This window comes from Emydura macquarii, unplaced genomic scaffold (genome assembly GCF_026122565.2).
Source record: "Emydura macquarii macquarii isolate MOO-44397 ecotype Brisbane River unplaced genomic scaffold, CSIRO-AGI_Emac_v2 contig_2676, whole genome shotgun sequence".
Classification (NCBI taxonomy): Eukaryota; Metazoa; Chordata; order Testudines; family Chelidae; genus Emydura; species Emydura macquarii.
The window spans coordinates 20,236,507-20,249,241 of NW_027132813.1; the positions used below are offsets into that span (position 1 = coordinate 20,236,507).

The 12,735-nt window shown below is 37.7% G+C and overlaps 1 protein-coding gene across 3 annotated transcripts in view; it reads right to left on the reverse strand.

Annotated features, from left to right (window-relative positions):
- Positions 1–6,263: 6,263 nt before the first annotated feature.
- Positions 6,264–12,735, reverse strand: part of SYT14 (synaptotagmin 14) — a 236,223-nt gene continuing 229,751 nt past the window's right edge. For all 3 annotated transcript variants that reach the window (XM_067565415.1, XM_067565416.1, XM_067565417.1), the window contains 2 exons: positions 11,713–11,902; positions 6,264–7,424 (listed from right to left, as the gene is read on the reverse strand). In XM_067565415.1, the coding sequence (XP_067421516.1) occupies positions 7,111–7,424; positions 11,713–11,902 (504 nt within the window). In that variant the 3' untranslated portion in view covers positions 6,264–7,110. The remainder of the gene's footprint in view (positions 7,425–11,712; positions 11,903–12,735) is intronic.

Genomic DNA, 12,735 nt, shown 5'->3' on the forward strand with positions numbered 1-12,735 from the left:
TTCTGCCATGGGTGGGCAGTTTTATTTGATGGCTGGAGCTCCCAAGGAACTTACGGTCTGGGTTGCACTAACAGAAGCTAGCACTGTTCATGGAGGGACTCAGACAATATTTATCTAGGGCTGAGTTATGCACTCTGTCACACCATTTTAAAAATGAAGTAACTTCATTGAAGTCACTGGAGTTACTCCATATTTACAAAGCTGTAACTTAGATCGAAATTAAGTAGCTGAGCCTGAAGGGCTATGGCAGGGAAAAATTCCTGTTCCCAGGATACAGAGGGGAAAAGGTAAGGCTTTAAGGTTGTACCAATCCCCACCATTCAGGATGAGACAACAGCCAGTGGAACACACAGCAGCAAGTCCATGACCTCTGCTCCTCCCACATCCCTTAAATATGGTGTGTTGGGACCCATAGAGCAGAATGTGCCTTTTAAGTGGTATAGCCCCACAAATCTTGCCCCACTGCACTTCAACACAGCATTGGTTTTCCTGTCACTGGTGTCCTCCATGGCTGTTAAGGAGGGGACTAGGGTTGCCTCAGAGCAGAATTGACCCGTACAACAAAAGGCTGTTGAAAGCTGTCACTTATTTTTAATTCTCACATTCTTTGCTGGTACCTTTTTATCAGGCATTCATTCAGTGACGACAAATTCATCCATGGATCTTCCCCACAAAAAGTACCAACAAAACAAACAAACAAAATTGACATCTACCTACAGCATGTTACAAAACCTGATAACAGATTTGAGAGCTTACAATATGTAGTACATTTCTGGGGCAGTTTATTTTAGCACTATACTTTTCTGAATGCTAATTTAAACAATCAAAATATGTGTGGACCATTTTTATTAAATGTTAAGTTAATGCTAAATTAAAAGAAAGTATCCAGAAGCTGGAACAAATAGAAACAAAGAGGAGAGAAAAAGATTATTTAAATACTTACATTTGAGATTCTGAAACTGTCTCCTGATAATTGGCTTTTACCTTCATTCATAATTGAAATCACATTTAGTTGTGTTGCAGGCACCAGGCTCAATCAGTGCTCTAATCTGCTGATCCTATTACTCTTTTGGGGTCAGGTCTATTCTCCCATTAGTGTCTGTGTGTTCCTCTCATTAACATTAATAGGAATTATGCATGCATTTCAATAGGAGAATAGAACCCTTAGAGTATATAAATGTCTAGCTGTTACTGAAAATTCAACATAAGGAGAGAGGATAGTCTACTTTACTGACAAGCCATAATATTAGAGAACTGCTTTAGAGAAGAGAGCATTCCCCCAGACAAGTGGGAGGGATAGGTAAAGAGCCTGATCCTGCTCTCAGCTAAGTCAATGGGAGTTTTGCAATTAGCTTCAAATGGGAGCAGTTTTAAGACAAAAGACAAGCAATAAAATGAAGACTGAGCATATTTAGGAAAATTGTTCCCTCAAATGTCATACCCTGATTTTGTTTAAAAAAAAATATTTTTTTTTAAATGTATTTTAAAGGAATGATTTTCATTCAGTTCCTACATGAAAAAAATGCGTTCCTTGCTTTTTTATTTTATTAAATAAGTAATCTCCTTGTTGAAGCTTTGGTGGTTTTGTATTTCACTAGCAGTAATCTCCAAGGGTAATATATATAAAAGAAAGAAATTCACACCAATGATCTAACAGGTAGTCATAATGTAGAGGAATGACTGAATCATGGTTACAGGAATTAGTTTGGGAGGCAATTTAAAAAGGGATAATATTTGATTAGCACAGGTCATCTACAGAATCTAATGGTCAGACTTGAGTCAATTGCCTTATTTTGCACTCTACATCAGTGCCTGTGATAAGAGGTGCTGACTGCCTTCACTCCCAAAGTCAACAGAAGGACAACAGAAGTTGAAGGTGCCTAGCATCTCACAGGACCAGGCCCCTTAGGGAGAGAGGAGGGAGGATGAACAGATTACTACAGAAACACAAAGTGGGAGAGGTAAAAAAATAGAAAAAAAGAAACCAGAAAGTGTCAAGTGGGAAAATAATAAAAGCAGGCACTATTGTAACCAATAGGAATGATTGCAAGAGTTTAAGAACATAAGAACGGCCATACTGGGTCAGACCAATGGTCCATGTAGCCCAGTATCCTGTCTTCAGGCAGTGGCCAATGCCAGGTATTTCAGAGGGAATGAACAGTTTCTGAGTGAAAGTCTCTAGAGTGCAGGAAAACTTTCTTCTGTAGTATCTGCAATAAAACCACTTCTGTGGTTTGGGTACTCTCCCCTATAGCCTGTGGACTTGTTTAGTTGATAAATAGAACCTGTGACACCAGTAAAAGGGCATACCCTAATTTCAAGTAATCACTGTATTTTCATAGAATCATAGAAGATTAGGGTTGGAAGGGACCCCAAAAGTCATCTAGTTCAACGCCCTGTCCCCCTTCATTTTATTAATGTGCTCTGAGGATTTTAATTATATTTAGAAGCTATGCTGCTGTGTCAGCCAAGAAGCCAGACCCTACTTTATGGCCTAATTGTTAGAGCCCTGGACGGATACAAAAATGTGGAGCCGCGTCCAATCTGCATCCATGAGAATCAGTTTACACCTGACCCACCAGCCGCAGTCAATCTCTTCTATGACATCCGCACACGCACGGCACCCGCAGCTCTGGGCCTCCCAATCAGTTGTTTGGAGGCCAGCCCCACGGCCGCTGATCAGCTGTTCAAGGGTCTGTCCCTCCAGGCAATTGCCAAACAGCTGATTGGCAGGTCCCCATGGAACAGCTGATTGGTGGCTCATAGGGGAGGGGGCACTGAACAGCTGACTGGCAGCCTGTGCAGGGAAGGGGGGGTGACGCCAAACAGCTGATTCGTGGCCCACCCCAGGGGTCACAGCCGAACAGACCTCAAAGGTGATGAAGCAGCCTCAAAGGCTATGAGCTGCAGACAGCTGCTTTCCCACCTTTGAGATCTGCATCCGATTCACCATCCACAAAAAAATGGTCCACTGATATCTGCATCTGCGGATGTGGATATCCGCGGAGATATCTGTGGATTTGCAGGACTCTACTAATTGTGGATTTGCCACAAGCCCTGAGCAAGAGGCAGCATGTGGATGTGCCATTGCTGGAGTGGATCAGGAACCAGACTGTGACTTAGAGTGCCACAAGCTAGACCCTAGGTCCCCTGTTGCTCAGGGAGAAGTAATCTGCACCAGTCCTATACCTGGGACAGATTTACTCTCCGCAGAGCATGGGTTCCAGCTGTTCTGGCTGGCAAATGGGGGTGTGGAACCAAGGCTCTGCCCACTCCCCATCCACCTGCAAAGTAGGCTGTTCTCCCTCTTGAACTGCTCTATTGTCGGCCAGTGCAGGGGAATAATGGGGCACCTGGTAATTTCATATTTCCTTGCATTGGCCTATTAAGTCAGGTCACAATCTGGCCCTTAATCTTTTGTTCAGATTCAAGTATGAAACCAATCGTTCTCTTTCACTTTTGTAATCATTTTTGCAAAGAGCCATATATATTATGGAAGGTTTTAATTCCTTCTTGAAATATATATGTGTATATATATATATATATATACTGCAGAAAAGATAGAAAACCCCTTTTAAGTGTAGTTTCTCCAAGAATCCTTGCTGTTTTATGTCAATCCAAGGGGTAAGAAACCATTGCGGTGATGTAACAAAAACCACTATCAATTCAAGAATTGTAATCTCTGTGTAATCCTGATACACAGAGGACAAATATAATTGAATAATTTGATAAATTCTTATAATTACTAACTGTACCTATAAAACAGAGATCTGAAAGGTAAACAACAACAAAAAAATGACAAGAAAATAGAATCATGCACAGATTTCAGGCACACACCAAGGCTCTGTTCTGATGTCTTTCTGCTGCATGCCGGGATTTTTGTTCTTTGGATTGTTTGTTCTTGGTTAAATTTTGTTCAATCTGAATGCATACAAAAGACTCCGGGCATCAGCCACTGAGTAAGGTTTGAACAAAGCTTTATCTAAAGGCAAATTTAAAATATGGGAGTGTAGATTCACATAAAGGAAATAACAAAGCAAAATACCCCCAAAACCACAAGTCATAACACTGACCTAGGAATAAAAAACAACATAGCAGTTACCAGTACTACCGCCAATTTATAAAAATTCCAGAGTAAATTCCAATTGATGACGCGATTAGTTTTGCAAAGACAAAAAAAATCTGACCACATTCTACTTCCTGTATTTGATTTCCATGTAAAATTAGAAATTCCTGTAAGCCTTTTATATACATTTGTATCGCATGGGCCTAAATAAATAAGACCTTTTTCTTTGTGTTACATTTGTTGAATCTGCAGTCTATGAAAATCACATATGAAAATCTTGGAAAAGCATCATGTCTAACAAAAAGAATCTTGTTAGATGTACTCATCATGCATCTAGACATGTTTTGTCTAAATTAAGATGTTAATGTCTCTTACATGTGTGAATTGTTAATGCATGAAAATGTCATTCCTAAACAATATTACTTTTGAAAAGGAATTTAATTGATCACATGGTTTAGTGTAGTTTGGGTTCCTTTTCCAGGTTACAGAATCACCAACTTTAGTTTGTAATATAGTCTATGGTGACCCGAGATATCTACCATGCTCTGCAATGGAATTACCTTGTTCAGTAGTTACTGTGAAATACTGTAATTGACTTTATACAGTGAAACCTGTACAAGAGACAACCCTTGACAGACAATTTTCAATCTTAGGAGACTGCCTCAAAATATTCACAAATATGAGTACAATTTTTATAAGAACATCTCCATTAAGAAACTAATTTTTATAATTTGAGTGGTTTATCGCCATGGAGTGGTTACTTAAGATATTTACTGAATCACTACCAGGAAAACTAACAAGTGTGTCTATCATAAGTGAAACCAAAATGAGCTGGGTAAATGGAGATGGTGTTTCTTATATATATAAAATTAATGTATATTTTTATTTAAACATTTATGAGCTTGACATTGCACTTCACAAACTGAGCAACAAACGGACCTGGAAGGAACACTTTAGTGTACTGCTATTTACAATGTTTCTTGCTAATCAAAGTTCTTGAATGTCTGAATTACCAAAATGAAGTTTTTTGTGCCTCACACAAAAAACAACAGGCAAGACAGAAAAGAAAATTCCTGTAACAATGGTCTGAGAAATCCTTAAGTCAATAAAAATTGAAGGCCCATTTTGCAAATACAACCATCAGTTTGTATTAGCAGCTTCAACTAGTTTGATATGAAAGGCACCAACTAACATTATTTGAAAACTGTAACTGGAGATTTCTTAGGAAAGGGGTTATGGAATCATTTAAGTCCTGTGAGAATTGGAGAATCACATGATGTATCTAACATTATACATTTGCTGTATGCAATCACACAATAGCTGACTGTCTTTGTATCCCAAAGTTTGAACGATTCAGAGGTAACATGAAAGAGTCTCTTTCTTAATCCAAATTCACTAAAACATAAATAATTCTTATAAAAAATACAGTGATTGCATCCTTCTCAGTGATTGCTGCCCTGAGGGTCTCACATTAGTAAGACTTCATTACTTATAAGAAATAAACTACAGTACATTTACATTTTGTGAATCCTGATTTTTTGTTGTTTAAATTGTGTCATTACTTACTCAGTAATTCACAATATTCAGTAATCTGAATTGGATCTGACCATCAGTGTGAATTATTGAGAGACTACTGTACTTACGGTATTTAGGCCAAAACATCAGCTACACACACATTTCCCTGACGTCAGTGGAAGTTGTGGGTGTTTATCCAAAGGCAGAAGTTGTCTGTTATGCTGCAGCTTTTTTTTTTTGTAACCATGATGATGCTATGAAGCCAAGAGTGCCAGCCTTAAATACGCAAAGCAAATGGACCCACACTTTTGGGAACTCAATGTTCCATGCAAGCCCTTACAATTCATGGGTTGGCCCTATCTTTCTCTGCCACCAGGAAAATAATGAGGAAATAACTCTCTGCTAGATCCCTTGTATCCCTTCTCCAGCAACAAGACTGGACACTTATGGCCTGATTCCCTGCTTCCAGCTCTTGGAACTCTGCAATTCATAAGACCAACCATGGAAACACAAAAATATATTTCTTTTCTCTAAAGTCATGGAATTGCTTGTTTGCCTTAGAAGTTTAACTACTACTGTTTCTTATGTGATCTTTCAACACAATCTTCACAATATTGACATTTTAAAGAAATGCATATCAATTGGCTTAATGAAAAGATATTTTTAGTAAACTCATGCTCTATGAGCTTCCTATATTGGAATACATGAATACAGGAAGCGCTTTCAACAGAAAGTTACATAGTTTTACAGTACAATCTGTCTAAGCAGACTTGCAAGGGACCAGAACAGTGATCTGGTCTCTTTGGGTTAGGCAGAAGCACAGGCAAATGGGAAAAAATCCAATGTATGCCATAATGTGGAGCTTGTTCCTGTCACAGATTCAAGAAATATTTATTTTATGTCAAAGTTCATCTGATTCCATTGAGTCTAGAGCTTTTCAGACTAACTTGGTATCAGAAATGAAAAGTTAATGCAACTAAAGAGCCTAAAAACCAAAATCAATCTAAAACAACAATATATTCAATATTAAGCTCTCTTTCCCACTGGTGGTAATATTTTTGTTGTTGTTTCTTTTTTTTGTTTCACAGTTTAATCATTTGTTTCTTGTATTAAAGGCCAGCGCCCCTAAATCTGAATGTTGGCAGGTTGTAAACTAAAATATAAGAGCACTAAAAAACCGAACATGATAGGAGGATTTTACAATAATTTGGGGATTTTTACATAAAATATACTTGAATTGCTAAACAGAAAATAATCCTAAACCAAAATAGTATTGAAAGCATCAGGGGGATGGAGCGATTGCTATCTTGTATGTGTACAGAAAGGTTTAATCTGACACCAGTGAAGTGTCCAATAAATTAATTGAAGAAGATGTGTAAAATGTTCTGCTCCATTGCACATTGTGCATTCTTTAAGGTGGAATGTTGAATTTGTTACTTCCATAACAGATCTCTTGGTGGTGACGAAGGGACAGTCCTGTTGAAACACTAAAACTCCCTGGAACCACAACTGCCCCTTGGTATTGTCTATTAAGACTCTAGTAATGAGTGCCATCTACATACTTGTTGTCCTTTTGATTCCTTCATATCAGTCCAGTGATTTAGTTCCTCTTCTCCTGAGCTGTTAAGACCTAGAGAAATCCAGCCTATCATCTCTTTTCGTTTCATGCTGCGTTTATTATACACAGACAGTATGAGTGTCACATCTGAAAGCTGAAATAGTGCCACTTGAAAAATGAAGGTTTCTTTGTATACTGGATTTGGCTGCCCTCGGCGAATGGATGTCTTGCACTTGGACATCTCCTGACCCATGGAATTCAGCAGTGTTAACTTAACATACGTATCTACAAAATATATAACATTTTAGAATGTTAGATGAGCGTTAGACCAAGACTTTTTGCTAATGAAATATGTAATAACATACAACATAAGGATATGGTGTATACCATGTTATTTGAACATAGCTCAGTTTGAACATACATAATTGTAATGTGAAGAAGATAATAAATAAGCAAAAATATTTTCATTGCACTAATGTCTTAGCTGGTATTTGCACTATGTTAATGAGTTTAGTTAAAGGTATACCTCATAATCCTCCTCTTCCCCACCACCCGACGTCTGTGCATAAAGCAGAGTAGTACAGCATTAACACTTAGCAAGCTCAACTAGCCAAAATACTGTAAAGCATACCACTGAGTTTTCAGAAAATAAGAACAAACGAAGTGGAATGAATACAACTAATGTAGAGGAAAAATGAATGTTGGTGTCCGGCAATGATATCAAAACAGCTAAGGATGAAATGCTTAACAAAAAAATCTCTGCATGGATGTGGTTTGTTACTTAAGGCTTTTTGGTTCTGTTCATATTTAAAGACCAAAATGTAGCCAAATGTATTAAATGGTGGATGTTTACAAAACAGAATAAATATCTTTTATAGTTCATAGTTTCATTCAAGATTATATTTAATGTATTTGGAGAGAAAATAAATAATCTTTGCACAATTTAACATGGGTCTTTAAGATATGTCTTGTCTAGTGCTTTAGGAAGTACTTTTAAAAAGCTGATGTAATATTTAAAATATATACTGTAAAATGCATTGAACACACCATGATTTTCAGTGTTTGAGTGATAAGCCTTTTATTTTTAAAATGGCATTTTTTCTAATTTTTCTTGAAGCACTGACACCTGCACACTATATACAGCATGGTATTTCATAAAGGTAGTACTGATTTTAAAAAATGTATAATTGTCTGAAAATATCTGCTTTTTTCTTCCTATCACATGCATGAAAAGAAGATTATTAAAAGATTAGAGCTTGTTTGAAAAGAAGCTCATTGCACATTTTCACTTTTTAGATACTCTGAAATACCATCATCCATAATCAGAGATAAGTGCCACTACTTTTAAGAGTACCACTGATAATAAATGTACAGTTTGGAAACCAAAGTGGTGGATAGCCATGGACAGCTTTACTGCTGGCAAGTTTTCTTTTGCATGAAAAAGACAACATCCAATTAGTCTCTACAGGAACTCACCTCGGATTATATAAACCTGTCCACCTATCAAGTGTTTTAGACAACAGAACAGTCCATCTGACAACAGGGGGTGGAAAGCAGTAAAAGAAATAATGACCAGATGTCAATAGTTGGGTGAGAGAGGGTCAAAGGTTAAAGTTTAAGAGGAAACACTGTTACCTGGAGTAGAAGAACGCAAAAACTTAGCAGTTCAGTTCAGATAGAGGATTGAACAAAAGGATTGTTGGGTAGAATTTAATGAAATGAGAATTTTGTACGTTCATTGTGTAATCTTTACCAAAAAATTACACTGTTTAAATATCAGGATATCTTAGTATCAATGTTATTGGATTTAAAGCATATTGAACATAGAAAGAATCATGCAAGTGATCAGGTTATAAAAGACTGGGTTGATATCACTGTATCTTCTTTACCAAACCTTATGCTTTTTCATGCAAACTCCAGCATATTAAGTAAGACTACACACAGTAATTATGCTCAGTATAATACAAATAATAAAATGAAAGATTATTGACCTGAAAAGTCATGCTCTTGATCAGTCATTATATTTAATGTTACTTTGCTACTGTTTGAAGCAGAGATGGACTTGAATCACAAAGGGAAACTGATATAAACTTCCACAAAGTTCACAGATGCTCAGATCTGGGATTCAAATGTGGGTCCATCTTTAGTTTAAAATTTAAAGATCAATTAAAACTAATGCGTATAATTATTACATGAGAGTTTATGCATCAATTTATCATTTTAAAATTTAAATGGAATTTTAAAAATACATAAAAGTTATTTAGGATTACTACACTCAGCTTCATCACACTATAGTGATAATTATACTGTAGATATATCAGGCCAAATTCTAAATTCTGATAGTTAGTATAGCTCAGTCTGTAGCTTGATAAATTCACTACAGCTCTCATAATAGTAATACAGATGCAGGAACCTTTCCAGATTTGGTTTGAAAGGACTTTGCCAAATTTACATAGGTTCACAATCCCTCATGTATTAAAAAAAGAGTCGTGTCTGAGCAAAACCTTACTTTTCAAAGTTGAATATCACTGTGATCCATGGGTGAAACTTGGATTCTATGGGTCATGAGTGTTTTGGCACTCACATGAGAACTAGAAATTAGATTACATCTCAGCTTTATGGAAGCAACAGAACTCTGATCTCACATTTGCACTTACAGAATTAGACCCTCGTTGTTATAAATAATAAGATCATTCCCAAACACTGGGAAATGAATTAAAGTAAAACATTAGGGCACTGCCAGAAACATCCCATTTAAAAACCCTAAGATATAATTTGCATAAAATTTGTATATTAATATCTTATAGGAAACTATAGCTTATTCCCTTTCTTGGGCACCTGTAGGGGCAGCTACCTATACCTTCTTCCCTAAGGGAACCCAGGGTCATCTCTCCCCTCCCTTGATTCTGACATCTCCACCTCCATACCCTCACTCTAACTTCCATTGTTTCTCTCCACACCCATCTGTCTCCCCTGTGAGGTCCTCCATGTCTCCATGCATCTTCTGCTCTTCTCCCTCCCCTGGAGTCTTTGGGTCCTTCATGTTTCCCCATCTCTCTCTCTGCTCCAGCTTTTCCTGTCTCTCTAATCCCCAATCTCTATTAGGTTTTGACTCCAAAGAGATGTCTCTGGAGCTGCTGCTTGGCAACACAAAAGCAGCTGAGATTTCTCCTCACCCTTCTCCAGCCATGATCATCAAGCTCAGTTCCATCCCCGCAGAAGGATATTCCGAAAGAGAGATAGAGGAGAAGGTTGAGACTAAGGTAATGAATGGGATAAGTAAAGGGAAGGGAGAGGAGAGAGTCTCAAGCCTTGGCATCCCACTTGTGACTCAGCTGCTAAAGAAGAGAACAACCCCAGGATATGAAAACAGCTTTTTTAAGGTTTGCAGCCGGCCAGGTAAGCCAGTGATACAGTAGGAAAATTGCAGACTGGGAAATAATGTAGCCAAAGTCGGAGCCTCCATACATATCTGGCTACAACTTGCTTGAGTCAGACACCTATTGAATTTTGTCAAGCTGGATCAGAAAATTAGAAGGGAATCTGATAGGAATCAAGTAAAAATGGATTCTAATTAGCTTGGCTTATTCTCCATATCACCTCAGAAGGAGCAACCAGTCAGGTATAGAGGAAAAATACCATGTGACTTATCTAGCAAACTTAGAGCATGTCTATATTGCTGTGGCGGCAGGTATTGATTGAGCAAAAGGTGGAAGGCAGCATTGACAGGAGACACTCTCCTGTCAACGTAGTGTTGTGAAGATGCCACGCTATGTAGATGGCAAGTACATCAACGTGAGATACTCTAGTTATATTATGTAACTAGCATATCTCGTGTCGACCCAGCATGACAGTGTAGACCAGGCCTTAATTTCAGCAAATTATCAAACTCAAAATACAAATTTAGAATGTTTGGAGATATTTTTAGACACAGGTTCATCTCAAACCAAGGCTGACTTTGAACACTTTTTGCAGACTAAGTTAGAATGAAAAAGTTTTCCCCGCTCCATCTGATAAGTTTTCCAAGTTAAGTGGTGATCTGTACTACAGCACATGGCAAAGGTTAGAATTTGTCCTAGATTGTCTTCTCTGAGATTTCCAAAGCTAAATATAACTTTTCCAAATATATCACATACATACACAAGCACATACACAATTAAAGGCTGTAGGTAGTATCAGCCCCCTAGTAACAGCAATAGCTTCATCATATTTACACTAATATTAGTTGACACATTCTTTTTCTTTAAAAATTTTAACTTTTTATTCCTGGCCTGTGATGTGAGGCATTAATAGTCTAGCGATTAATCATTATAATAAAGGTAATTTATTAGTCAGCCATCATGAAAAATTAAAACAGTCTTGTCAACTTATAACTAATATTTTGAATTTTAGATTTTTGCTATTTCCCAACTGACTAGAAATATAAAACATGAAACAGATTAGTTGATGATTGCTCTATTTCATTTTGACTGGGTAAGACTAAATGATAGGATTGAAGTCCCCACCACCGAGAGCCCCACAAGTGCAGAAGTTTTTTTTGTTTTTTTTTTTTTAAAAAAAGATTATCACTCACTGGGTGGTCTGTTTGCTGCCAAGTTTTTGAAGTGGCTGCCTTTTATCACTTCTGCTGATAGTCTTCCAGTTGTGGCATTATAAAGTAGGCCAATGAGGATTTCTGGAGCTGAGCCATGTACCAGGGACTGACAAGAGGAGGTACTTTCACTGCAGGACATTTCTGACATGCTCATTTGGGAATCACAGCCCTGTAAGCAGAAACGAAATATTTCTATGTGGTTTACAGAGTGAAGCTACTGAAAATCAGTTTTTAGTGTATCGCTTTGGGAATTAGGCAAGTAACTTTAACTATAACAAGAACTGCATGTGTAAAACCCTTATGCACCAGATGAGAAATGTAGTCCTTTAGTGTATTTGAGTTTAGATATACGCTTGAAGTAACAAAGAATAAAGCAACCAGGAGACAAAGTTATTATTAATATTGTATTTCCATTATTAACTGGTCAGGAAGAATAAAAGGACCAAGACAAAAATGGCATTTAGGGTCCTTACTTGAATTTGTAAGATGAGATTTACTATGTAGTTTGCTGGTAGCTTAGAGCCCACTAAACTTTGCTGTTTTCCCATAGATAGAAATCACCATTTGAACTTTGAATACAATAAAATACGGGGAAATTTTTATTTCTCCTTTGTAACGGTTATTCACCATATTGAAAACTCTTGAGCATACAGTTAAAGACACAAGGAGAAACACAAACACAAACACACACTGCCAAGAACCAGTTTGTTTAGTAGGGCAGATTAATTGAGCCAAGCACATGGAGTCTAACAGGCCACTCTGGCCTGAGCAGCCGGGAGGGAAAGTCACTCCAAGGGTGGGCAAGCAGTGATCTAGTGTCCTCCACCTGGGTTCCTGCTGTGAAGAAGCTTTAATTTACACCATGGAAGCCTCTAAGAGGATGCCATTATGATTGTCTTGCCTTCCTGATCAAGGCTGCCTATACACGTCTTGGCCCCTTTCAGGCCTCCCCCAGAAAAGGAGAGGTTACAGCTACTTTACCCTACCACAGTTATTGCACTG